Genomic DNA, 23,746 nt, shown 5'->3' on the forward strand with positions numbered 1-23,746 from the left:
GAATTGACAGCTATCTGGCTCCATCTCCCTTTTATCCTGCTTCTGAGTATTGAGTAAATCAATCTGCAATCTTGGAGGAGGAGACGGCATTTTCTGTAAGGTGGGAAGAGGAGAGAGAAGCCTTCTGGAAAAAAAACCAACAGTGTTCTCGGACTGCAGATGCCACTGTAGGTGTCTGTCAGCAGTGGTTAAAGCAAGTGGACTTTCTCCTTGGATTTTCTGGGTTCCCATCTCCCTCCTCAAATGTGTGCCACGTCTAGTGATGAGGGTCAGCACACTGGTGTCTTGGCCTCCTTTAGGATTAAACATCTTCGAGCAGGGAGTGGAACAGGCCTCATTTTGCTGTCACTTTTATAGCAGCCATGCTATGATTGAAGACTTTTTTTTTTTTTTTTTTGAGGTCATTCCCTTGATTAATTTTGCTGTTATGACATGCTTTTGGAGTAGTCAATGAACCTGCTGTATTTCTGTGCTGTACCCCTCAGAATATCCCTCTGTGCTGTCACACACATGCTGTTTGGGTCCAGAGCACAAACCCAGTGGGACTGAGGTCGGGTTAAAGCTGGTCGCAGAGGGACGCGTATGGGGAAGGTGGAAGTTATTAAGACTCGCAGGTAGCCAGTACAGGGGAAAGGAGGAGCTGCAATATTTTTGGGGACCTGAAGGTTGCTCTCTGTTACGGCCCCTGGGGAGGAGAGGTGCAGTGAGGTGCCGAGGCACATACAGATGTGAGAATGAATGCCCAAAGCTGCCGGCCCTGTGGGTTCCAGCACGAGTGGGCAGAAGTGGGAGGAAGTTCACCCTGTTCTTGCAAGTTACCTACAGTGCTTAAATATAGAAGAAAAAAAATGTGGCAGGTGCTTTTTCCCCCTCTTTGTCTTTTTGATCCCTGCCTTGAAGGAATAAAGCATTGGTCTGAGTGCAACATCAAATGTTGTTATGAAAACTTTTGTATGTACCCACCTTGACAGGTCTGTTTAATGTGTTACATGGTGAAGTGTGTTGCTTTTGCTGTCACTGACGGATAAAAAAAAGTCAATTAGGGGTTTATTTATAAAGCGGCAGAAGTGATTCTGCTTTAGGTCACAAATGAGGTTTGAACTACAGGCAGGGAAGCTCTTGCGTGCGACTGTCCTGGCAGGCATGTGGCTGAGTGCATGAACGTCTTACTGTGTCTGCAGCTCTCCTGTTTCCCTGTTGCTTAGACTTAACCTTTTTTGTTCTGTTCTTCCTCAAGCAGGACCTGTCCCTTTGATTTTTCTGTAAAGTTACTGACTCACCTATGGGAGCTCTAAAATAACCAATTCATTCCCTTCCTAGTGCTTGTAAGAACATTTGTGGATTAACCTTGTGATCATCTGTTGGCAAGTGAGATGTTTGCTGAATTCTGGATTTGCTTAAGTACTGTGCATGCTACTAAAAAATCCTTCAAGCTTTTTCTGCTGTGACTGGATGGAAAAGTGGTTTTCTTCTGCTTTGGGCAGCCTTAGGTCTAGGAACTCAAATATAACCCTCTACTTTTCTCATCTGCGTCATGGCCGTGGTGTCCTCTCTCCCTGCCGCATCAGGCTGCAGAGGCTCCCTCTCGTAGCTGACGGCTGCAGCATGCGTCGCAGCTCCTTGCTCCGCGCCTGCATCACAAGGATGTTTGGGAGAAGGGGCCAGGGGCTGCGTGGCTTGTCCTACAGGTTGGGCACCCCACCTTAGCGCTAAGGGGCTGAATACGGCGGGGTTTGCCTCTTCTCTGCCTTGTGCATGGTCTGTTTGTTCTGGTTCCATGCGGCCACGTTGAAAGTTCAGGCCGGGCATTTAAGATCAGTTCTTAGAAATTATGTTTGCGAAGTAGGTGTGTTAATTGCGATAAAGGTGTTTCCAAAGCTTGAGGTGATGGGGAAAACACCAAGCTTTCCAAATGAAACGAAAAGGAGTTCTTTTTGGAAGTTTGCTGGAGTGTGTCTGGTAAAATGACAAGTCTGTGTGTAAATGAAGGTCTCGCATTTCAAAAGACCTTACAGGGATAATTTTAATGCTTTTTGTTGCCTTTCACTATTAAAAAAAAAAAATACATCCATATGAATTCTAAATATATGTAGCCTGAACAGGATCCTGGTGCACCTCCCAGATCAGTGCAGTCCATGGGGATGTCATGGTGATCTTCAAGGTGCATCATTTTCCTTACACCCTTGTTCCCAAGGGGGACAGGCCCACAGGGCATGTTGCCCACCCCAGCGTTGAAACTTTGCTCTTGTCTGAACAGATGAACCTACCTAGTGCGTGGAACTGTGTACATCTTCTAAATTGCTCTTTGTTTTCAGACAAACATTGGACATCAGAAGTCAGACCAGCTAACCTGAGTCAGCAGAATAATGATGCATATATTTAAAATAAATTCCATGTTTAGGTTTCTGCTGAGTCAAGGCCTCATAAGTGGATCCATAGCTGCTAGAAGCTGTTGATGCTATGTTGAATTCAGATGAGAGACGGCAGCTGTGGCTCTGCATGTAACCATTTTGGAAGGTTGATAAAATGCATGATTCTTAGTTTAAAAAAAAAAAAAAAGGCATCAAGTAACTAACTTAAAATATAACTGAATGCATATGTAAAATCTGGAGTGCATGCTGGCTTTATTTCCTGTATGTCAGCTTGGCTATTAATGATTAACTAGACAGGTTTCCCTTCTGCCTGTAACGTGACTGGTAGGTTTCATTTTCAGGTTCATCATGGCATGTGACATTGTGTGAGCTTTGAGGAAAATGTTTAAATCCAAGCAAATTTGTGAAAAGGAGTTGTATGTAAGGCTCCCGATAATATAACATGTGTTAATGTGAAAACTTGAGTTTTATCTCTAAGCCATTTGTAGAAGTTTCTGCAGAGTGCTGTTAACATACAGTACAACATTTCATCTTGTGTCCCATCAATGTTGAGTATCCAAACTCAGAACCTCTACTTTTGAGTATGCAGCAGTTTTGGAAAGTATTCTTACTTTTAATAAAGTTGAGAGAATAGAATGTTATTATTAGTTTACTGTAACACTGCCAAAAGTGCCTTCTCTTCCCCTCCTGCCAGTTAGCGAAGATGACCTGTTTGTGTTTTGGAGCCTTTGCAGCTGTTTTTGTGTTACACTCTGGTCTTTGAAACTGTAATATTATACTCCTCTCAAGGATGATTGCACAAACCCCGTGACTCTTAACTGAAAAACATAAAGCTCTTCAACATAATTATAACCGAAGAACATCTCGGCTCTTAACGCAAATGCTGACCTTCTCATTCAAGTACTTTGCACTCTTTCTATACTTGGCTCTTGCCCTGTCTGGAGTGGCAGGCTGGGGAGGGAGGACCCCTGGCCAGACCCTTCCTCCGCCAGGAGATAGCCTTATTCCTCTAAATTGATCAAGTGTGGCATGATGACTGAAGTGAGAGCCAGGACTCGCTGTGGAGTCAGTATGATACAGCTGAGAAGAGGGAAGCTAATGAGCAAATTATCCTTATCTGTTGCAGGGAAAAAATCCTGTGTGGATTGGTGCCTGCGGGGGTTTTTTGGGGTCGTCACCCCCCCCCCCGCAAGCTTATAATGTAAGCTGCACTTGATAAAAATTCAGTGAGGACATGTTGCAGAAATCAGTGACCAGAGATATTTCTTTGATTTATTTTCATTCTTTGAGATTTGAATGCCTCTTGATAGTTCCCCTCTTTTTGACAGCAAGCCAGGTTTATTGCAAAACTTTATATATAAAGTTTTTAATTAAAATACACGTATCATGGTTAATCTTTTTGATGTTCTTCCACATTGCATCAGCAATTAGTTTTTAATTTAATTAACAATCTATTAATGTAATTGCAGTAGAGAACATCAAAAAGCACTGTGGTTACTAACGCAGCACCTGCCTAGAGTTTTGCGAGTTCGAGTTCCCTCTTCCCTGCAAGGGGATGAGCTTTGTGCCACTTCATCAGCTTGACCAGAGTTTGACAGTTGTCTGTGTTCTGCACTTTCTCTGAAGCATGGGTTAACATGTTCTCACCTAGGAATCTGCAAGCTAAACAAAGTTCCTAAACAGGTTTCCGTCTCTTAAAATAAAACTGTATGGTAAATAACCAGGAGTTTAATTTGCAACAGCTCATCGGGAAGCAAAGCTAATGCGTTTATCAGCAGTGGAAGAAGTCAAGATAGTCTAGTTCAAACTGCTCGCTCTCTTGTCTTGGCGCTGATGATAATGTCTAAACTCTAGGAGTGCTGGAATACCAGTTTGACTTTTTTTATTTTCCTTTCTGTGTCAATTTTGTGTCCTGCAATTTCTCACCATGCGCACCTGCCTGACAGCTGAGGCTCTGGGTAAGTCTGTGCCATGCTGTAACCCTGGTGGCTGGTTTATTGTAGCCCTTGCTGTGGCCTCTTTATGGTGTCTGGTCTCCACTAACTGCCTAGACTTTAATTTCTAATGAAACTAAAATATCGCCTAATCTTAAAGAACAAGCCATCTTTTGATTTATTTTCTTTTGGCATCAAATTGGAACACTGTAAAAGAGGAAAATCAGTATTGTGGATAAACCTCTGGTTTATTTTAGAGCGGGATTAACATGGACTGATAAATCATGTCACAGTTGGGAGAGAAGTTAAATGGAATAGACATGTCGTGAAGGTGATGTTCAAATAATTGAGTATCTTATTGTTAATATGACTTTTAAAGTCTAGAGCTTGAAATCCTTAGTGTCGTTCTTTGTAAACCTGTGATCCAAGTCCCCCCTTTTTTTTCTGAAAATCGCATGCACCTTTCTTAACCAATAGGTAAGAAATCACTATATTCAACTTCATGCTGGGGAAGGGGTGGAAATCAGAATCACAATTGTCTCTTCTGCTGCCTGATCACATCTCAAATCTGTTTAAATTGGGGTGTTGTTTCAGTTGTGTTGCAAATTTAAAGTAGCTGCCTTGAGATCTTCTTGTGAATGAAACGTGGTATTTCTGAAGTTGAGACAAATAATCATACCTCCACTTGTAGGTGTAATGATGTAGATGTTGCCCTTTGGAGAAGCCTGGATTGATTAGATTGGGAGTGTGTGCTGTGGTGCCTGCTGCTTGTCCCCTTTTTTGAAACCACACTTGTAATTCAATCTGGAAGTTTCCTTTGGTAACTTGGAGCTTTTCTTCTAAGGGATAACTTAGCACTTTTGAACATTAGCAGCTGATTTGGATCTCCAGTAGCCACCAGAAAGACTCAGATTTGTTTGCTGAAGGTGTCTGAAGTTGACCCCAGCCATGAGGTTTTCCACCTTTCCGTAAATGGTGGCAGAATTCTTCTGTTCTCAACCTATACCCATGTTGGTTTATTTGTTGGCTTTGCAGTGCAGGACTTAGAGAGGTTATTCATCCTGGCAGCTGAAGCAGGTATGCTCTTGTAAAGAAGGTGATTTGGGAATGAATGACTTGGAGCCTGTTTTGGTTTGTACCAAGTATACACGTACTCAACGTTGTCTCAAACAGTGTCAATTCTGTCACTCTGTAAAGTGTCCAATACTGAATATTCAAGTTCTGTGCAGACACCTGAAAAAGTGCAAGGGAGCACGCTTTCAGTGAGAATATGGAAAATAATGTATTTGCTGCGTTACTTTGACAATAACAGCGTTAACTTTAGTAGTCAGACTTGCACTGAGAGCATATAAAAATCATTGTTCTCCTTTGCTGTGGAAATGTGTTCCAATACAAAGGAAATGTATTAGGGAGAAGGAAAATTTTTACCCAATTTTATGCCTATGTTTTGTAAGACAACTTGAACTAGCAAAGCTGTCAGCATTTCCTTTACTAAAGTTCTTTTTGAGCAATGGTTATTTAAGAAGCTGCATGAGGCTTTCAGCCAGGATTCACACAGAACAATGTAAAACTGAGTTTTTAATGCACCTTGGTCCTTTAAAGCTCTTGCACGTTGTGGTAATGATGGGAAGCACTCGCTCTGAGGGTAACATGTTAAGGCTGTCCTTAGAATAGAACTGGATTCATGTTAATATTGATGAGGGGCAGTTCAGCTCTCTGCAGTTCATTAGCTGTTACTTGTCTGTGTCAAGCCGCAAGTCCCCAGGCATGTTGGAGCATGATGCTGTTGGAGAAGTCAGTCCCCAACTTCTGGTCTTGCATTTCTGCTCCTCTCTGCAACACCAAAGCTCCCCTTTGAGAAAGGCTGGATTTGAATTTCTCCTCGGTTGTCAGATTGTTGCCTCATTCTTCCCTGTGCAACCGGACGTGCTCTGCAGAGCCATGCCTACATCACATTCATGTCTGGCTGGTTGCAGGCCAGAGAGCTGTGACTACATGTGGTGCTTTTGACTGTTGCTAATGCTGATTGCTTTGGTGGGTCATCCAAACCTGTCTGCAGCTGGGGTAGGAGTGTCCCTCCAGGTTCACTTTTATAGCTGCTCTGTGATGAGACTGTTCTGGAACTATTTTCTGGCATTACATGCTTGTGTTGGTTTGGAAACGTTCTTAAACGGGTCACCTAAAGGCCAGAGAATGTGGGCTGGAGAGAATAATAATGCTGATGTTCCTTACAAAAGTGTGCCTCATGTCCATAGCAACAATAGTGCAATCACTTGTCAAGGGTGCCATGGACAAGTGACCTTCCCATCCTCATTCAAAGTGGAAAAGAACTGCATTGCTCTCCAGTGGTCAATGTTCCCTTCTGAGATAAGTAGTGGATTCAAACTAGTGGAGACCCAAGGTGGGTGAGGAGCAGAGGTGATCAGCAGTTGGCCCTCACATCCTCGGTGTCCTCTGGGTGTAGGAGTCCTGTTGAGGGGCTGTGATCTGCTCTGCTTAGTGAGGGAAGCTGCTTAAATTGGGCAGAGATCTTACCCCTCAAATTCCCGAGCTGTCTGAGTGCTATGGGAGGCAGCTGGCAATTCAGGGAGTGGGAAGAGCTATGCCTGATTTCAGAAGACTTGCTAGATTGTTGTCTGCATTATGGAGCTTTCAAAAGACGTTAATAAAGCTTTCCTGCTCCTAAAAGATGAGTTGCAAGGAGACATCAGGAGAGAGCTCTATTCATGCCATATAAACATCTGTCTTCAGAGCCTCCTCTAAATGATTCTCCTAAGCTTGTTTCCTGTTCTGGATTATACCCTGGATGGCTTGTGTGTTTTCACTGGCTAGATAGGTGCCCAGGAGCCGTAGCATAAAAATGGATCCATGAAAGTAGCAGTGAGGAGATGGTTTGTCTGTTAATGTCCTGACTCACTTAAAGGAATAAAATGGAAACTTCGTAGAATCATATCATAGAATCACAGAATGGTTTGGGTTGGAAGGGACCTTAAAGATCACCCAGTTCCAACCCCCTGCCATGGGCAGGGACACCTTCCACCAGACCAGGTTGCTCCCAGCCCCATCCAGCCTGGCCTTGAGCCCTGTCAGGGAGGGGACAGCCACAGCTGCTCTGGGCAATCTGCCTCACTGCCCTCACAGGAAAGAATTTCTTCCTTACATCCAATCTACCCTCCTTCAGTATAAAGCCGTTTCGCCTTGTCCTGTCACTACGCAGGGTACGTACTTCATAGAGGTACAGAAGATGTTGGAGAGCAATGCAGTTTTACACAGCTTGAGCGTTATCCTGATAACTTGGTTGACTTGAGTGAGTTACACAGGTGTAAATGAGGTTTATGTTTGCCCCATGTTTTGGGTGCTCTTGTTGCTCAGGTCCCGGATGCAGTGCTCTGTGAGTCCCACATAAATTACCAAATTTCACTATAATTGAATCCACTTTATCAATGGAGCCCAGTTGCTTTCTAAGTGTGTATCTTGTCACTGCATAAGCGAATGTATTTTACAAGGATTTACTGCATTAAGTGCATTATCATGTGGTGGAGCAGCTGAACATTTACAGCCATTCTCCAGAGCTGAACTAATGAGCGTGTGATTTAGTTTGCAACTAACATATTTTGCGTTGGGTACATCCACAGAAGTGAGCCAGTATCTAGGGTTGAGAAACAGGAGGTGATTTCACCTGTTGGAATTTCTAGGCAGGTCTCAAAATAAGGGGTCTGAGCAATAACGCAAGTCTCGTTTTCATAAGGAATTTGAAAGAACAACTCCAGAGAAATATAAAATGTTTAATTGCTGCATCTGATAGCAAAGAAGAGTATGGGGAAGGGCCTCAAATGTACAGAATGGTCTTCAAGCAGAAGGGCCCGGTTTGTCTCCTAAGGATGACAGACGAGAAGGCACAGGACCTTCAGGGAGTTACCTAAAACTCTGTAGCTTCTTTCTGGAAGATGCTAATTTTGAGAGAGGAAGCAGGTGACGCAACTTCAGAGTCTGTTATTGTTGAAGTTATTTACTTCCAAATCAGTTTTATGACCACATTACACCAGTCAGCCTGATCTACAGGATCAGACACTGTGTGTTCCTGCTGGGAGGCTGGTACCCAGGTGGCTTTGGCGGTGGCTGTATTGGTGTTGCCCTGCACGTGCTTCTTTGAGGATCCATTGCAGAGCTTTGCTTGTGGGTATCCGTGCAGTTTTATCTGGACTATGACTAACTGCACAGAGGAGATTTGGGGACATCCAGTCTGTAATGCCACTAAGCCAGCGTGATTCTCTTTGCTTCCATCGCTGCTCTCTTTCCTGCAGCTCTGGCTGTGAGTTGGTGCAGGGGAGCTGATGACTTCACCTCGCTTTGGAGTATTGAAGAAATAAGGCAAAGGTTTTCCTTTGTAACTCTGACCTTGAGTCATCTGCATTGCATACTGCACACATTGAGAGACTTCTTTTCTTCCTCTTGCTTGTAGCTTTAAGTCCTCCATGCAGGAAGGTTATTGTCCATAAAAATTGGGTTTGGGTAGCTGCTTGTAACTCGCCCACCATTTTTCACATTATCTTCCTGGTGTTTAGCAACAGTAGCATGGGTCTGTACCTGGATACTTAATTTGCATGTGATGGTGTTTCCCGGAGATTTGAGACAAATTTACACAACTGAGGTTCTTTAAAATATTAAGGGATATAAGCTGGATGAAAACATCTTGCAACTGCAGTGTTGTTGGCTAAGCAGCAGCAATTCATTCCTAGAGGAATAAATTTTTGGTGTGATGCAGAGTAAGCAGTTGGTGCAGAATAAGGTACTTAACTGTCACAGAAAGTTTTGGTATTATGAGTTGACTATAATTAATACAGTGAAGCTTTTTGATTGCAAAACATTGGATTTTTTTTTTCCATAGAAAAATGCTGGACATCAATATGTATTTCAGATGCTGATAGTTGGTTGGGTTTTTTTCTTCTGGACTCCAGAAGAAGACTGTTTTAGCACTTGCTTGTGTGAAGTATGTGAACCCAGTGGTCCAGTGATCAGTAACATGTCCTTAATACCATCTCATACAGGAGATTCATTCACTCATTTAGTGACTCCACAAAGTTGGCATTAGGACCTTGCTAAGCACAAAAGTAGGAAGGAAGAGCAATATAGCTGAGGTTAGTGATTAATACTATGTCCCAGTTAGTAAGACGGTGATTTTCAGTAAGGACGATGTGAAGGATTTCTGTAGCTAACACTTGGTGGAAGTCCGTGTGTGAAATGCTGCCTTTGGCTTGTTGAAACCTTTTGAATTGAGCTGGATTTCTGTTCTTTGCAATACGGGGAAAAATAAATGCTATGAAATGCTTGATTTAATTGGGGAAAAAAACCCTTACTGATTTGAATTAAGGGAAGATGCTAGTGAGACTTGAATTTCAAAAGCACAATCCATCAGCAGTGCTGGTGGAAAATAAGGTCTTCCTCTGTGGAGACCCACAGTTTTGACAAAATGTACTCTTGATTGTTTCCTGCATACAGGACGGGGTGATATTCAGCCCCAGTTGGACAGTGCTTTACAAGATGTCAATGATAAGTACCTGCTGCTTGAAGAAACCGAGAAGCAAGCTGTCAGAAAAGCTCTGATCGAGGAGCGCGGTCGATTCTGTACTTTCATCTCGATGCTGCGGCCTGTGATAGTAAGAGCTCTCCATTTAAGTCGGTACAATTCACAAATTAGATAAGTGGCCAGAAGCCTCTAAAAAGAGCAGCTCATTAGGAATGGATTTCTAGAGCCAAAATTCAACCTGCATCTCTGCCTAGGAAGTGGCAAGAGTTGGAACCTTTCTTGTAGGCATTTGGAGTAATTCAGCGACTGAAGACACTGAGTACTTTAAAGATGACTAATGGGGAAACAATGGGCATAAAACTTAGGTAGGCTTGAGTTCCCTGTGCGTACTGACCTGAGCCATTCATTGCTAATGCAGTTTTTCCCACTGCTTTTTTTCTTAACATCACATTTTAATACAAAGCTTCCTTACTCCTACTCTGTGCTAGGACTGATAAATGTTTCAAGACCTCCCCTGTGTATGTAATGACATTATCTGACAGATTGCAGGCTGCTTCCATGCAGTTTTCTGGCAGCTCTTCTCCTCCTACATGACAGCTTTTTCAGTTCATTGAAAAGGTTTGAGTGTATTTTCATCATCTCAGGTTGTCTGAAGCCCAGCGATGAATCGTTTCTGTCTTTGTGCAACATGATGCATTTCTGAAGGGTCTCCATCATACTGGGAAAATGTTCCCAATGCTTGTTTACCAAGAGCATCAGTCTCAACAGAAAACCATGGATTAGAGAAGTGGAGAGTTGATGGCTAAGCAGGAGGAGGTGAATTCCAGACTCTGAGGACCTGGATGGAATTACCATGGTAGCTAAGAGATTGCTATGGTAACTTAGGGTGCAGGAGTCATCTGAGCTAGCTGTTGATGTAGCTTCAGCCAGGATGAATCACAGACAAATTAATGCTCTGTACCTGTAGAGTGCCTTTATCTCAAAGTTTCCAAAAACTGCAAAAAGTATGCGTTTAACCCCTGTTAAAGGATAAAATCCTTAGGGCATATTAGAGAGTATACATAGAAGAGTTAAATCTTTTCCAAATGCAGCAAAAATTACACTCTTTTTCTGAAGATGTCACAAGAAGGTGGCTGAGGCTTATTTATCTTAGTGATGAGAGAAAAGATTTCTGGGCCTCAGAACTTAAAGGAGTTAAAGTAGTTATAAAACTCTAAATTAATATTTTCAAGGCTTTTTCGTAATAAGTGATTGCTTAATAGGCAAAGAAAAAGCAGCTCCGCTGGGCTTTCCCACAGTCATCAGGAAAACCAAAAAAGTCATGTGTTGTGTTATGGGCCTGATTTTTAAAACCAAGATTGTGATTAGCCTCGCTCTTTTGTCTTTTCAGGAAGAAGAAATATCAATGCTAGGAGAAATAACCCATTTACAAACCATATCAGATGACCTGAAAAGTCTCACCATGGATCCACACAAACTGCCGTCTTCAAGTGAACAGGTTAGCTCTTGTTACCTGGAAAACATTTTTATCTGTAGCTTGTACCGGTTTTCCTTTTGTGTTATGAGGAGTATTGGCTGGTAGCATTTAGCGGCTTAATGTTACGTGTTGTAGATGCTTCACTGCAGCAAGGTCATATTTAACATAAGCAATTTTTAAAAAATTATTTTGAAGTACCAACTGACTGCCCTTGAGGTGAGACCAATGTGAAGTGGTAGAAGTAACACTCTGAAGTATGTATGAAGGTGCCCAATTTCTGCTGAGAGTACATGAGGAATGAGTGTCATCTCCTCGCCCTGCATTTGAACATCCCTTTCTTCATGCAGTTGCAAGATTGCTGGGATTAGATACCTTGAGGGAGTCTAATACTTGAGCATTTTTCCATGCTGTCCTTAAAATGCATAGGAAAATGCGAATCATTAAATGACTTCAGGTAGGACCTTTTTCTCCAGCCCTGCTGTGTGAACTCAGTTTTCTTGTCACACCCTAATCACCGTGTCACTGACCGAGAGGTGTAAAGGGAGGGAGAAGCCCTGCTGTGGTGAATATTGGATCTTCAGTTCATTTTTTAAAATGCAACAGGTTTAAAGTCTAAAGCTGTAATAGTTTTTTTTTAAGGAAAAAGCAAAACAAAACAGCACAGCTTACAGCATGCATGAAATAAATCTCCAGTTTACTTTTTAAAGATTTTCCTATTCAAATCTGAACTTTCCTTCTGTGATAGCAGCCCTAGTGCTGAAGTATGGTAGTTCCTGGAAACCCAAGGGTGAAGCTGACTCTCCTGTGGGATCTACACAATGTAATTCTGGAAGAGAATTGAGACTAGGTCAATTGTCACTGAAAGTTTGTAGTGGTGACAAATGTTGTATGACAAGCAAATTCTTTCAGTTTATAGAGAAAAAAAATTTCCACAATTTTCTTTGATGCTATTGATTATCTTTCATCAGGTAATTTTAGATTTGAAAGGTTCTGATTACAGCTGGTCTTACCAGACTCCTCCATCCTCTCCCAGTACTACCATGTCCAGAAAATCTAGTGTTTGCAGGTAAGTAGACTGGTAATACTTAATTTAAACCTGTTTGGGGGCAAAGGGAGGCAAGTTCAGACTGTGGTATGGATTTGTATGCATACTTAAATCTTAAATAACAACTCTTAATGAAATCAGTCCCTCATGGTCTTTATCCATTTAAGTGTGTGACTGGGAATATTAAAAAGGATGGGCATGACTGAACAACTTTCGAACTCAAGACAACTTGAAGATGCTTTTGATTCAGTTCTCTTGAATCCATTTTAGATCAAAGAGCAGACTGTACTGATCTAAGGTCTGAGATTGTTCATTCATAATTTCCTTTTCTGTTTTTCATGTGATGACATTTTAGATTATTCTAAGTAGCTGTTGCTAATCAGTAAGTTAAACTGTTTGAAAAGGAAAAACATCCTTGGCAATTGCCCTATCAGTCTGGTAGATGGAAATGCTTTTTTGATACAAGTTTTTTTGACTGTTTAATGCTGTCTAATGCTGTCCTGAAATATGTTGAAACACTGGATTCTGTCTATGCTTTCTCCGTAAAAACTGTTTTCTCTCATAAAACAGTTTATTAGCATGTTGCCCCCATACCCTGGTGTCTACATTTACTCTTTCCTTTCACTGAAAAGGAAGATACCCTGTTGTGTATTCTGCTCAACACCTTTCTAGCTGCTCTCGAATGATTACCTTTTAGTTTGCTTTATGAATAATGTACTGCAGGTTCCCCATGTATGAACAGTTACCTATAGCATGTCAGAGCAAGTGAACATGACTTCTTCTATGTACCTACTTGTCTCTGCATGCAGATATATATAAAAAAACCTTCAGTCCTTTTATATATATATGTGAAAACATGCATATTGAGAGCAATGAGCACAGGCTTAAAGATGCAATATCCTGAAGCTGTAAAAGAAAATGGCAAAAAGAACCCCCAAAATCCATCATCTGTTCCTAATTAACCTCGCCTTTTCGTGTGGTAAAACCTGCGTGGCAACGAACTGTGGTGTATGGGTAAAATAAGGCAGAACTCCTCTTCCCCTGCTCCAAGCTGACTGGTACATCTGGTGTGTTACATGGAATTTGTGAGCAGGAGGTGCAGTCCTCACCCATGTATTGCTTAGAGCCATCCCTTCAGCTAGGCGGTGGGCTCCTGCCAGCGAAGGTAGGAAGCTGCCTTCAGATTGATGCATCCTGCTAGTCCTGCTCAGCCACCCCAGCAGGAGACTTCAAAGGCTCCCACATTGCAGCTGGCATGTCGTTGCTGTCATTCATGAATACTGGAGGTTAAAAATCAATCTCTTGGTTTGAAAAATCAATGGGGTTTTTTTCATGGATATTAATTTAGGATACTTCATTCTCTGATCGTCCTTCTTACTAACTAAAGCTGCATACCCAGAGGTTTGACTTCACTCAATATGCCACTACATGTTTTCTTTCTGGTAGAAAGCCTTCAGGCGAGCAAAACTTGTCCCAGGTACTCTGAAGCATGGGTTTTGGTGATGTTTTCAAAAGTCTCACACGTTGGCCTGCTGACTTGACTGCAACAGCATGCCTAGAAGCAGACTTCTACATGAACTGCGATGCCTTTGGACCTCTTGCTAGAAACCCCATGGAAAATTTGGGCCATGGTGCAAGAGCAATAAGGTGTAAGTCAGGAATAGGAGAGAGCCGTCAGCAGACATTTGTTGTGCAAGTGCTGTGCAAACGCTAGAGAGGGCATTAGCGATCCCTCCGTCCCTAACCTGACTGAGCTCTGAGTGGTTACAGAATTTGATCATTTGAGTGAAATTCAAGGTAAAATGCCATTTTCTCTCTGGTTGGAAGGGATACTGCAGCTGCTTACGGTTCTTTACTGATATATATGTGCATATATATATATTTAAATTTATAATTTGTCAACATTTTTTCTTTTCCGGTTTACGCTGCCTGTTGCTAGAGACATGTGGAATGTTAATTGTACTGTATATGGGTCTCTCCCCACCCCGCCCTTGTGTCTTTTCCTCTCCCCTTTCCTTTCTTTGTTCCTTTTGTCTCTCACAGCAGTCTGAACAGCGTTAACAGTAGTGATTCCCGGTCCAGTGGCTCGCACTCGCACTCACCTAGTTCACACTATCGCTATCGCAGCTCCAATCTGCCTCAGCAGGCACCCATGAGGCTGTCCAGTGTGTCCTCCCATGATTCTGGATTCATGTCCCAGGATGCTTTCCAGTCCAAATCGCCATCCCCCATGCCACCAGAAGCACCTAACCAGGTACGTGCAAGCATGAGAACAAATACCTGAGTGTGAGCTGGACGCTGTAACTTGGCTCACCTTTCACAAAAAGAATCCGGTGTGGTTTGGGGGTGTCTTGGAGTCAGGTTAAACACTGAGGGTAAGGTTTGTCTCACTGCGCTTCATCCATCTAAAAGTTGGGCCTCTAGCCAGAGCGATTTATGCTGCTTTTGCAGTTAGCACTGAAGAAAGGGATGAGTCGCTCTCGGGGGATTTGGTTTTCACTGTGGCCCTGGAGGGAGCCTAGACGCCTAACTTTCAGATACACACAGGCAAGAATGAGCAAGAAGTCCCACCTTACAGGAGGGAATAATACTCACTTTACCCACTGAGGTTACTAGGTGACATCCTGCACAGATTGCAAGTTGTTAGTATCTGGTGGCTGTTTACTGTTTAAAGGACAAATACCGGTGCCAGAGCAGCCTTCTGACAGCCTCAGTATTGGTACGGGTGGCTTCGGCGTCAGAGAGATGACTTTTATTCCTCCCCTGCAAAGGGCCTGGAATACTCAAAATGCCGTTAGCAGTGTCATATGAAATTGATTTTGCCTGGTTTTATGACATCCCTTTCTGTGCGTAGGCTTGCTCTTTCTGACTCTCAGTTGAGCACCTTGCAGAAATAAGGTTTCTGCATGAAAATAAGAGGTATTTTAAATTCTTCATAGAACTCCTAAGAAATGAGTGTTTTTGTAGTCATGTATGATAATGTCCTGAACCCAGTCAAACTAAGAGGATTTCACTGTAAATATAAGCAAAACTTTTCCAGAGCGTTTTTTGGTCTGCAGGAGGAAGTTGCTGCCCTGTTTGTTTATGGCATCATTGCTGTAAAAGCTAGCTGGCCACCTGCAGGCGGAGGTCTGCATGCCTCCATGGCATGTATCTTCCAGCACCTGAATTCTTCTTTCTGTTTTGGCGTTTCTTTTTAACAAGTCACACGGCAACTGCAGTGTTTTTTAAATGAGGCTAAACTGCCATTTCACATTACAAACCTCATCATAAATATTAGTGATAAACTGAAGCGGACCTAATATGCTGTGGTTGAGTATCAGTCATTTTTAATACACCCTGAGGCCACTGGAGAAGATTGTCCTTTAGTTTAATAAATGTAGTTGCACTCCTTTTCATGTATTGGGGAGTAGATGGTTTTAATCCTCACAGTCAGCAAGCAGCCAACCATTTCAGTATTAGTGGTTACCAAGTGTCACCTGCACACTTAAGCTACTCCTAGACCATCTTTGACAGCACACAGACCCTTACATTTTGCAGAATGTTTAGTAAGTAGCACCCTTAGTGAAATTTTTAGGGTATCCGAAACAACACTGGTTCGTTTAGTCTTGGAGCAGGGAAGCTCAACAGTTTTTAATATATTTACCTCTTTCATTTTAATAGAAATGCTTTCTTTTCAAATCAATACATCTTCTGCACTGTCCCCAGTCTGGACACATCAGCATTTTTTTATAGATGACATCCTGAAGAACTTTGTGCACACTAATAAAATGGATGTTTTGTTTAGATTGGCTATGGCTAACCTAAGTGAAATGCAAAAAAGTAAATGAGCAATAAAAAAGTAAACTGGGATAGTAACAAGGTAAGGAAGTTGGCATTTAAGATACATACATCAGTATTCCATGCCAGCATCATCTTTGGTTTTCACAGTATCCACTGCACCTGCCTAAAAGGGCAGTAATCTACATGATGATGCTGTGTTTACAGATGAGGATGTAACTTTGCAATTGCCCTTAGTGTGGAAAGAACCCAACACCTCTCTTTGCAAGTTCCCCTGTTAAGCAGGGGAGAGAACTTAGGCCACTATCAGCTGACAGAACATCCTGAAAATTGATGGGGGTCATGCTGATTTACACCAGCTAAGTTCATACACTGTCACTTCATGTTAGAAACTGTCCATAAAGTTGCAAACTGATCCAAGGATCACTTGAGCTATTCATGAGCTGTAGAAGGCTGCAGCAGTGTGGCGTTGACTTGACAACTGTAGTGTGTTGGTATAACAAAGAGGTTTGTGCTCTGTATGTCTCTAGTTCTGTATACCTTTGCGCAGAGGAAAAGGTAACAGATCATTGCCTGGCTGCTTCATCTTTGCTTAAGTGTCTTGCTTTGTGTGTTCAGCACTAAGTAACTTGTGTGTGTTGAGCTGACAGATAATTGTGATCGTGAGCTTACTGAGAAGCTGTTCAATTTACAGCGTTACTTCGTGTTGTGTGTCTCTAACCAACTGACAGATCTTCCTTGTGGTATTGTGCTTTTGAGGCTCAGTGGTGGGTGGGGAGGAGCAGCGATATCAGCTGCTGTTTCTAAAACACTGATGTCATTGTTTCTAGTAGTGACACGGAGAAGGCAGAAAAGCAAGCTCTGGAAGCAACAAAGGAAAGTGAAAGCTATATATCTTGCATGGGTGGACACCTTGCTGGTGTTTGCTAGCCACATGCTGTGGCACCTACTGGGGCAACAAAGCCCGTTTTCTTTTAGTAATGGATTCTTTTAAAAAAATAGAAGGGGGTTCTGTAAAATTCCCATATTACAGGAATGAGAATATATGAACTGTGTGAAGCTTTTATGCTCTCACCTACATTTTAGACAAGCATCACTGAAAAAAAAAAAAAGCTACATTTATTCAGAATCACAGATTGGGGCAGGGGGAATCTCAAACAAGGAATAAGTAGGGCTTTAAACAAGGTACAGATTATACCAGAGAGATGACTGGCAAAATGAAGACTGCTATTCAGCCTGTAGTTGCTGGGTAGGAAGTCTTCACAGTTATCACAGTCTGCATAGGACAGAGGAGAAGGAGCAATTATAAAACGAGACTTTGCCCTTACACTGGTTTAGTACAGTCTCTTTTCTGCACCATTACTGTTAACATCACTGGGAGTAAAAGTGTTAGCCTGTAACAGATAGCTGTACATGTGGAAAGGTCAGTGTAAATTGCTTTAATCTTAATTAAGCGAGTACATGTGGGTATAGCTGAACAGCTGGAAAAACATCACAGTTCTCTTTCTGGAGTGGAGCAGTTTCTCTAAATGCCAGATGTGAGGTCAGCCCTGGCCAGCGTTGCCCGTGGCATGTACTGACACCAGGCAAAGCCCTTCTGCCAGGCCTGCTGCTGGGAGCACAGCGTAGCTCTTGGATGAACAGTGAACGTGGCTGGTGCTGCTAAACCCACACGTTGCCCCATGTAGTAGACAAACTGAGGTCTGGGAGTATCTGCAGTGAAGTAGTATGGTAGTGGTACAGTTCTGTGTGATTTAGGGGGATAATAATAGAAGGAGCCACTGGACTTGGAGTGAGTGTGCACAGGGGAAGCAATTACACAGTTGGATTTTAGAGGCTGCTTAGGACTTCATGGGGATGAAAGCAAGGGGAGAGAAAGAAACAGATGAAGAAGAGAAAAAAGCTATTGATGTGCTGTCAAACAGCAGAGGACTAAGTCTTTATTGTTAGAATATTCTGGAAATTGCTTTTACAGAATCACAGAATGTTAGGAGTTGGAAGGGACCTCAAAAGGTCATCTAGTCTAACTCCCCACCAGAGCAGGACCACCTAGAGTAGATCACCCAGGAACACATCCAGGCAGGTTTTGAATGTCTCCAGAGAAGGAGACTCCACAACCTCTCTGGGCAGCCTGTTCCAGTGCTCTGTCACCCTCACAGTGAAAAAGTTTTTCCTGATGTCAGTGTGGAACCTCCTGTGCTCCAGCTTGCACCCGCTGCCCCTTGTCCTGTCACTGGCCATCACCGAGAAGAGCCCGGCTCCATCCTCCTGACACTCGCCCTTTATGTATTTGTAAACACTAATGAGGTCACCCCTCAGTCTCCTCTTCTCCAAGCTCAAGAGCCCCAGCTGCCTCAGCCTTTCACCAGAAGGGAGATGTTCCACCCCCTTCACCATCTTTGTGGCTCTGCACTGGACTCTTTCCAGCAGTTCCCTGTCCTTCTTGAACTGAGGGGCCCAGAACTGGACACACTGTTCCAGATGGGGTCTCACCAGGGCAGAGGAGAGGGGGAGGAGAACCTCTCTCCACCTACTGAGCACACCCCTTCTCATACACCCCAGGGTGCCATTGGCCTTCTTGGCCAGGAGGGCACATTGGTGGCTCATGGTCATCCTGCTGCCCACCAGGACCCCCAGGTCCCTTTCCCCTACGCTGCTCTCTAACAGCTCAGTCCCCAGCCTATACTGGTACATGGGGTTGTTCTTTCCCAGATGCAAGACTCTACACTTGCCCTTTTATTTCACTAAATTTCTCTCTGCCCAGCTCTCCAGCCTGTCCAGGTCTCGCAGAATGGCAGCACGGCCCTCTGGTGTGTCAGCCACTCCTCCCAGTTTTGTGTCACCATCAAACTTGCTGACAGTGCACTCTGTCCCCTCATCTAGGTCATTGATGAATATATGGAATGGTACTGGTCCTAAAATTTCCCTAAATGGTGAACTAGAGGGAAACTGAATGTGAACGTGCTTCTGCATCTACAGATTAGCAAGCTGGAAAGATTCTGGTTTTGAGGAGACTCCTCGTTTGAAATAGCTTGAAGTTAGGATAGGGGAAATATCTTGTTACATCAGTTTTGCATGTAAATTAAGAAATGCTTCCAGATCATATCTTAAAAAAAAACCAAAAAACACAACCCACTAAAAATAACTGAAATGAATCTGCAAATTATCACTAGGTATTTGTTTCTCCCAAACTTCCTCTTTGAAGTTAAGTTTCCCAACACTTTATCCCTGACTAGTCAGTAGAGACATGTTCCTGGAATTGAGACAACTTGAGGAGGTGACCTTGAGTCACTATCCAAAGTTTTTCAAAAGGTAATTGAGATGTCTTCCACTGGCTGCAGAGGGACACTGGACCAAGCTCTTCATTAGGACTTGGTCTCCTGGGAAACCCTTGCTACCTCTAGTAGTTGAGGAAGGGAAGGGGTTGTTTGAATTGAAAACATAGCAAACAAAGGATGCAGGTAATCCAAGATAACTGTGATCTTTTTATAGGTTAGTAGGACAACAAATGGAAAATACAACCATACAGTCCAGTAGCTCAAAATACAGATTTTTTTTTTTATATCCTTGCTGGAACTCATACATACTACACCAAGCAGCGGGACACTATCCAAGAATGAGCCATGGCACAGTGTCTGTGAGACCAGATACCAAGCGACACATGTGTAACGTACATTTGAGGAACTTGTTGCTGCTGTGCAGGGGATGGTTTTAGCTTTCTGCTGATACTGTTAACTTTAAGCTTTTTCTCAGAAGAGATGGTTTGAGAGCAGAGCAGAACCACCATTATCACAGCTGTGGGGGGGGGAAAAAACCTCCCAGGGTTAAAATAGCTAAAATGAAAGAATTCATTTTAAAAATTATTCAAACTAAACAATAGTTTTAAAAAGGAATCTACTAAAATAAGCTGAAAAAATCTGATAGTCAAATTTCTCACTGCATGGGATGTGGAGTAGAAACAGCTCTGCCCTGTGTTTGCCTGTGTGTGTGCCAGGGGGTGTGCATCTAGAACAAACACTCAAAAGTTTGGAGACTTTTTGCCCAAGCAGTAACTGTGCAGTTTCTGTTTTCAGCCCCTCGTGTTCTTTCTGCTAAGAAATGAAGGGTGGTCTGTGCTTCCTGCACCCAAGTCCAGCCATGCAAGACAGTTTCTGCAGTTCTGATCCAGGAGCCTTTGTCCTGCTGCCACTTGCGTTTTCTTTACACTTTTCCTTCAGGGCTTCAGTATTGTTTTGCCTGCCTCTCCATCTGTTTTCTCTGTTTTAACCCTTTTTGAGCAAGACCAGAGGCTCCCCTTCCCTGTCCCATGCACGTTTCTCAAGATGAGGAGACCATGTTTCCCTACCACCAGCTCTTGCATTTCCTTCAACTGCCAGTCTTGCCCGTGGCATCTTGGTTCATCCTTTGTCTAGCTTTGCCTGCTGAAAATGCCACTATGAGTTAGTGAGAGAGTCCTTGTGTCTTTTTTTTCGCCTTGGAGTCACCTTATTGTGAAAATAAGTTCACCATTTCCAGTCTTTTTTTCCCCGTACACAAAGTAAATTGAACAATTCTTTGCATCTTCAGAATTTGCATTTTTGGCCTTTTTCCATCTATTTGCTGCGTGCAGGTTTGTTGCTAATAAACCTCATTTATGACCCATCTCTACCGTTACTTGTCATAATCTCGTGAAGTTTCTGGCTTGTAAACAGGAATAGTCTATCGGATGTAAACGCCAAATTCTCGCTTGTTACCATTGGGGCATCTGCAGAAAACGAGGTGACATGGTACCGTATTTGGAACTCAGACCCTTCACTCTCTGTCCTGCCATGTGCAGGGTGTGCAGACCCAGGAGGGTCTTTCACGCCATAAGCATGAGGTTTCAGAAAGCATTTTCCGAAATAGCAGTTTTGTCTCTATTTTCTCTTTTTCCTGGTCAAAGAGACACACTAGTGTGAGTGTTCTCATGGGGCTTCTCAAACAGTTTCTTTTCGCTGAGCTACCTGCAATGTCAGGCAGAAGAACCCTGGTTCAGCATAAAAGCTAATTTTCTATAATGTATTTTTCTCTAAGGATAGAAGAAATAGGCTCATCTCCATTTAGTGTGCTGTAGTTACATCTGATGGCAGAGTCAACTGCATCTCACGTTTGTCGATATTCTTATTTTTTAGAGGGTTTTCTCCTGTAAAAGGAGCTACATGTCATTTGTTGTGGTTTCTTCTGATCTTATGTTCACCTCAGCTCTTACTGCGCTTGAATACAAGCCTTGTTAGCGGAGCTTACTTGTACCCTGAACACATTTGACAGGTCACCGGCCAATGTGATCTCATGTCAGCGTAAGGTGTGATCTGCCTTGTTTCTATAAAGTGATCCATCGCATTACATGCTTTTTAAAATTTTTTAACAGTCTTTGCAAAGCTTTGCTTAAATCCACAGTTTGCTAATAAGCTCAAGATGCTGATGCTGTTTTGGCTTCTCAGTGGCCCCAGTAGTCTTCACCAAAATCCTTGTGGTGATGGTATTCCATCTCAGGAGACCGACATCACCTTTTACGTAGGCAATTAGCTATACATTCCTTATATGTAGCTTCTGGTGAGCAGTGGGACAGCTTCTGGGCGTTAGCAGTAATTACCTCTCTCCGGTGCCTCTTATCCAGCTATCTTTTTATTGCAGACTCACCCCAAGATCTCATCTAAGGTTAAACTGATAAAATTTTATTTCAGATGAGATTTCCTTTCCTCTTCAAAATGTAATTCCTCGAAATCTGAGGCTTTGCTACACAAACTTCATACGTTCTCTCTGCTGTCATAAAATAAAATGCTGGGGATATCCATAGATAGACTTGCTTCACAGATCTTGGACTACCAAAGGATGAATTAGCCTTGCTGATGTTGAGTTCCCTGACAGTGAATAGAGCTCAGTACTGCCCTGGCAGCTTTGCCATTATTCTTGACCATTTCCAAGTACTTGGTTGGACCTGCACGCACACCCCTGCGGAGGGGGGTGCCGCTTTCAAAGGGGGAGAAGTATAAAAGCATTGTAGTTGGTAAAATGGTCCACGTGGCTATTCACCTTTGCCTGCCTGTAGGGGAATTAGGTGCTGTTGTAGAGGTCTTACAGCAGCAAATGCACATAAAAGCATGCACCGAAAATTGGAAGAGAAGTTCCTGGCTGGGAGCAAAATGTTTGAGGTGTTTGATGGACACTGTGTCCTGCATTTTCCTTCACTCTCCATCCAAGCCCCTGATATTTTCTCTCTCTGTTATTAAGAGAAAGAGGGGGCAAGCACATGCCATCAATTATGCACTCAGCAGAGTACATGTACCTTCATATTGGCTGCTGGGCAGAAAAGTTTGAGTCAGAGTGCTTTTGGTGTATGCATACTACCTGCAGAGGCACATGCATACAGATAATGCACTTTGGAAACCTCCAGGTTTGGTAAGTATCACTTCTTTCTCTGTTCCATAATATTTGAACTCAGATGGGCTTTTCATGAGCACTTTTGCAGATCAGAATATCCGAGAACTTGTGAATGTAAGTGACGTTTGCTGCTCCATGTTTTAAATCTAAACTTTGTGTCTCTGAAGTACTGAAGATCTGCTTTTCTGTATAAATCAGTTGTCTCAGTATATTGCATGTTTGGACCGTAGGTGCCCTCAACTCCCTCAGCTTCTTGCTCTGAGACAGCTAACAGAATTGAGATGCTGAAATTGCAATGAGGAGTTGAGATCGCTGCCTCAATTCCCTCATTCTCAAGCAGCGTGGCAAGTTCTCGCATTAAGCAAATGGCTTATTTTGTTTCTCATAGATTTCCTGAACATTAGCAATGGTTTTGAGCAGTTTCTAATTGATTTTTAAACCCTAACCCTTTGCTTCTCTCATCCTTCCCTTTCTCCTGTGTGTGTCTCTGTGTATGTGCTTTTTGTCTTTTTTTGTTTGTTTGTTTGTGTTGTTTTTTTTTTCCCTGTTTTGGTGGCTTGTGTATCCTTTCCCTGCGTTGCGGTACTGTTTTACGCTGCAGAATTCGTCCAGCTCTGCCTCTTCAGAAGCCTCTGAAACCTGCCAGTCAGTGAGCGAGTGCAGTTCCCCCACCTCAGTCAGCTCAGGCTCCACCATGGGGGCTTGGGCCTCCACAGATAAGGTGAAAAACTTCATCTCAAGGACATACAAACCTACTAGCTCGTTATCCAAACCCAGCAACATTTGGACAAAAAAAAAACCAAACGGTGCATGGGATGCAGCCAGGATTCCTCTCTGTGAAGATGAGAATAGGAACTGTCACACGCTCCTTTAAAGATCAATCTGTTTGAATAAACCACAGCAACACTTGCCTTTAAACTAGCTGCTAGGGGGAAGCAACAGATTGGGCATTTTGCAGAGGTAATTTTCTAAGAAAAGCTCATTGTCCACCTTTTCTACTCAAAGAGGTTGTGGAATGCTGCCCAAACCCAACTGGTTGCCTAACAAAGAGCATCTTGCTCAGGCTGTACTGTCTGTGGCTTCTCCCCTCTCTCCCGTTAGGTAACATGCATTACACTGAGCAATTGGGGTTGGTCTTTGACCGAAGCAAAAAGGAAAACAAAACACACATGGTTGGAATAAATTACAGGGGATACTCTCTGAATTGGGGGA

General features: G+C 42.9%; 1 protein-coding gene across 14 annotated transcripts in view; it reads left to right on the forward strand.

Annotated features, from left to right (window-relative positions):
• The window catches only part of MTSS1 (MTSS I-BAR domain containing 1), a 125,024-nt gene that overhangs the window by 95,797 nt on the left and 5,481 nt on the right, over positions 1 to 23,746 (forward strand). For 3 of the 14 annotated variants that reach the window (XM_086464935.1, XM_086464939.1, XM_086464944.1), the window contains exons 7-10: positions 9,806 to 9,963; positions 11,224 to 11,331; positions 12,279 to 12,376; positions 14,399 to 14,609. In XM_086464935.1, coding sequence (XP_086321061.1) covers positions 9,806 to 9,963; positions 11,224 to 11,331; positions 12,279 to 12,376; positions 14,399 to 14,609 — 575 coding nt within the window. Of the gene's footprint in view, positions 1 to 4,318; positions 4,331 to 6,695; positions 6,708 to 9,805; positions 9,964 to 11,223; positions 11,332 to 12,278; positions 12,377 to 14,398; positions 14,610 to 23,135; positions 23,256 to 23,746 lie in introns of all 14 variants that reach the window. The other 11 variants (XM_086464937.1, XM_086464947.1, XM_086464936.1 and 8 more) reach the window with 9 other exon arrangements.

Source organism: Leptosomus discolor, chromosome 5 (genome assembly GCF_034619465.1).
Source record: "Leptosomus discolor isolate bLepDis1 chromosome 5, bLepDis1.hap2, whole genome shotgun sequence".
NCBI classification, from domain to species: Eukaryota; Metazoa; Chordata; class Aves; order Leptosomiformes; family Leptosomidae; genus Leptosomus; species Leptosomus discolor.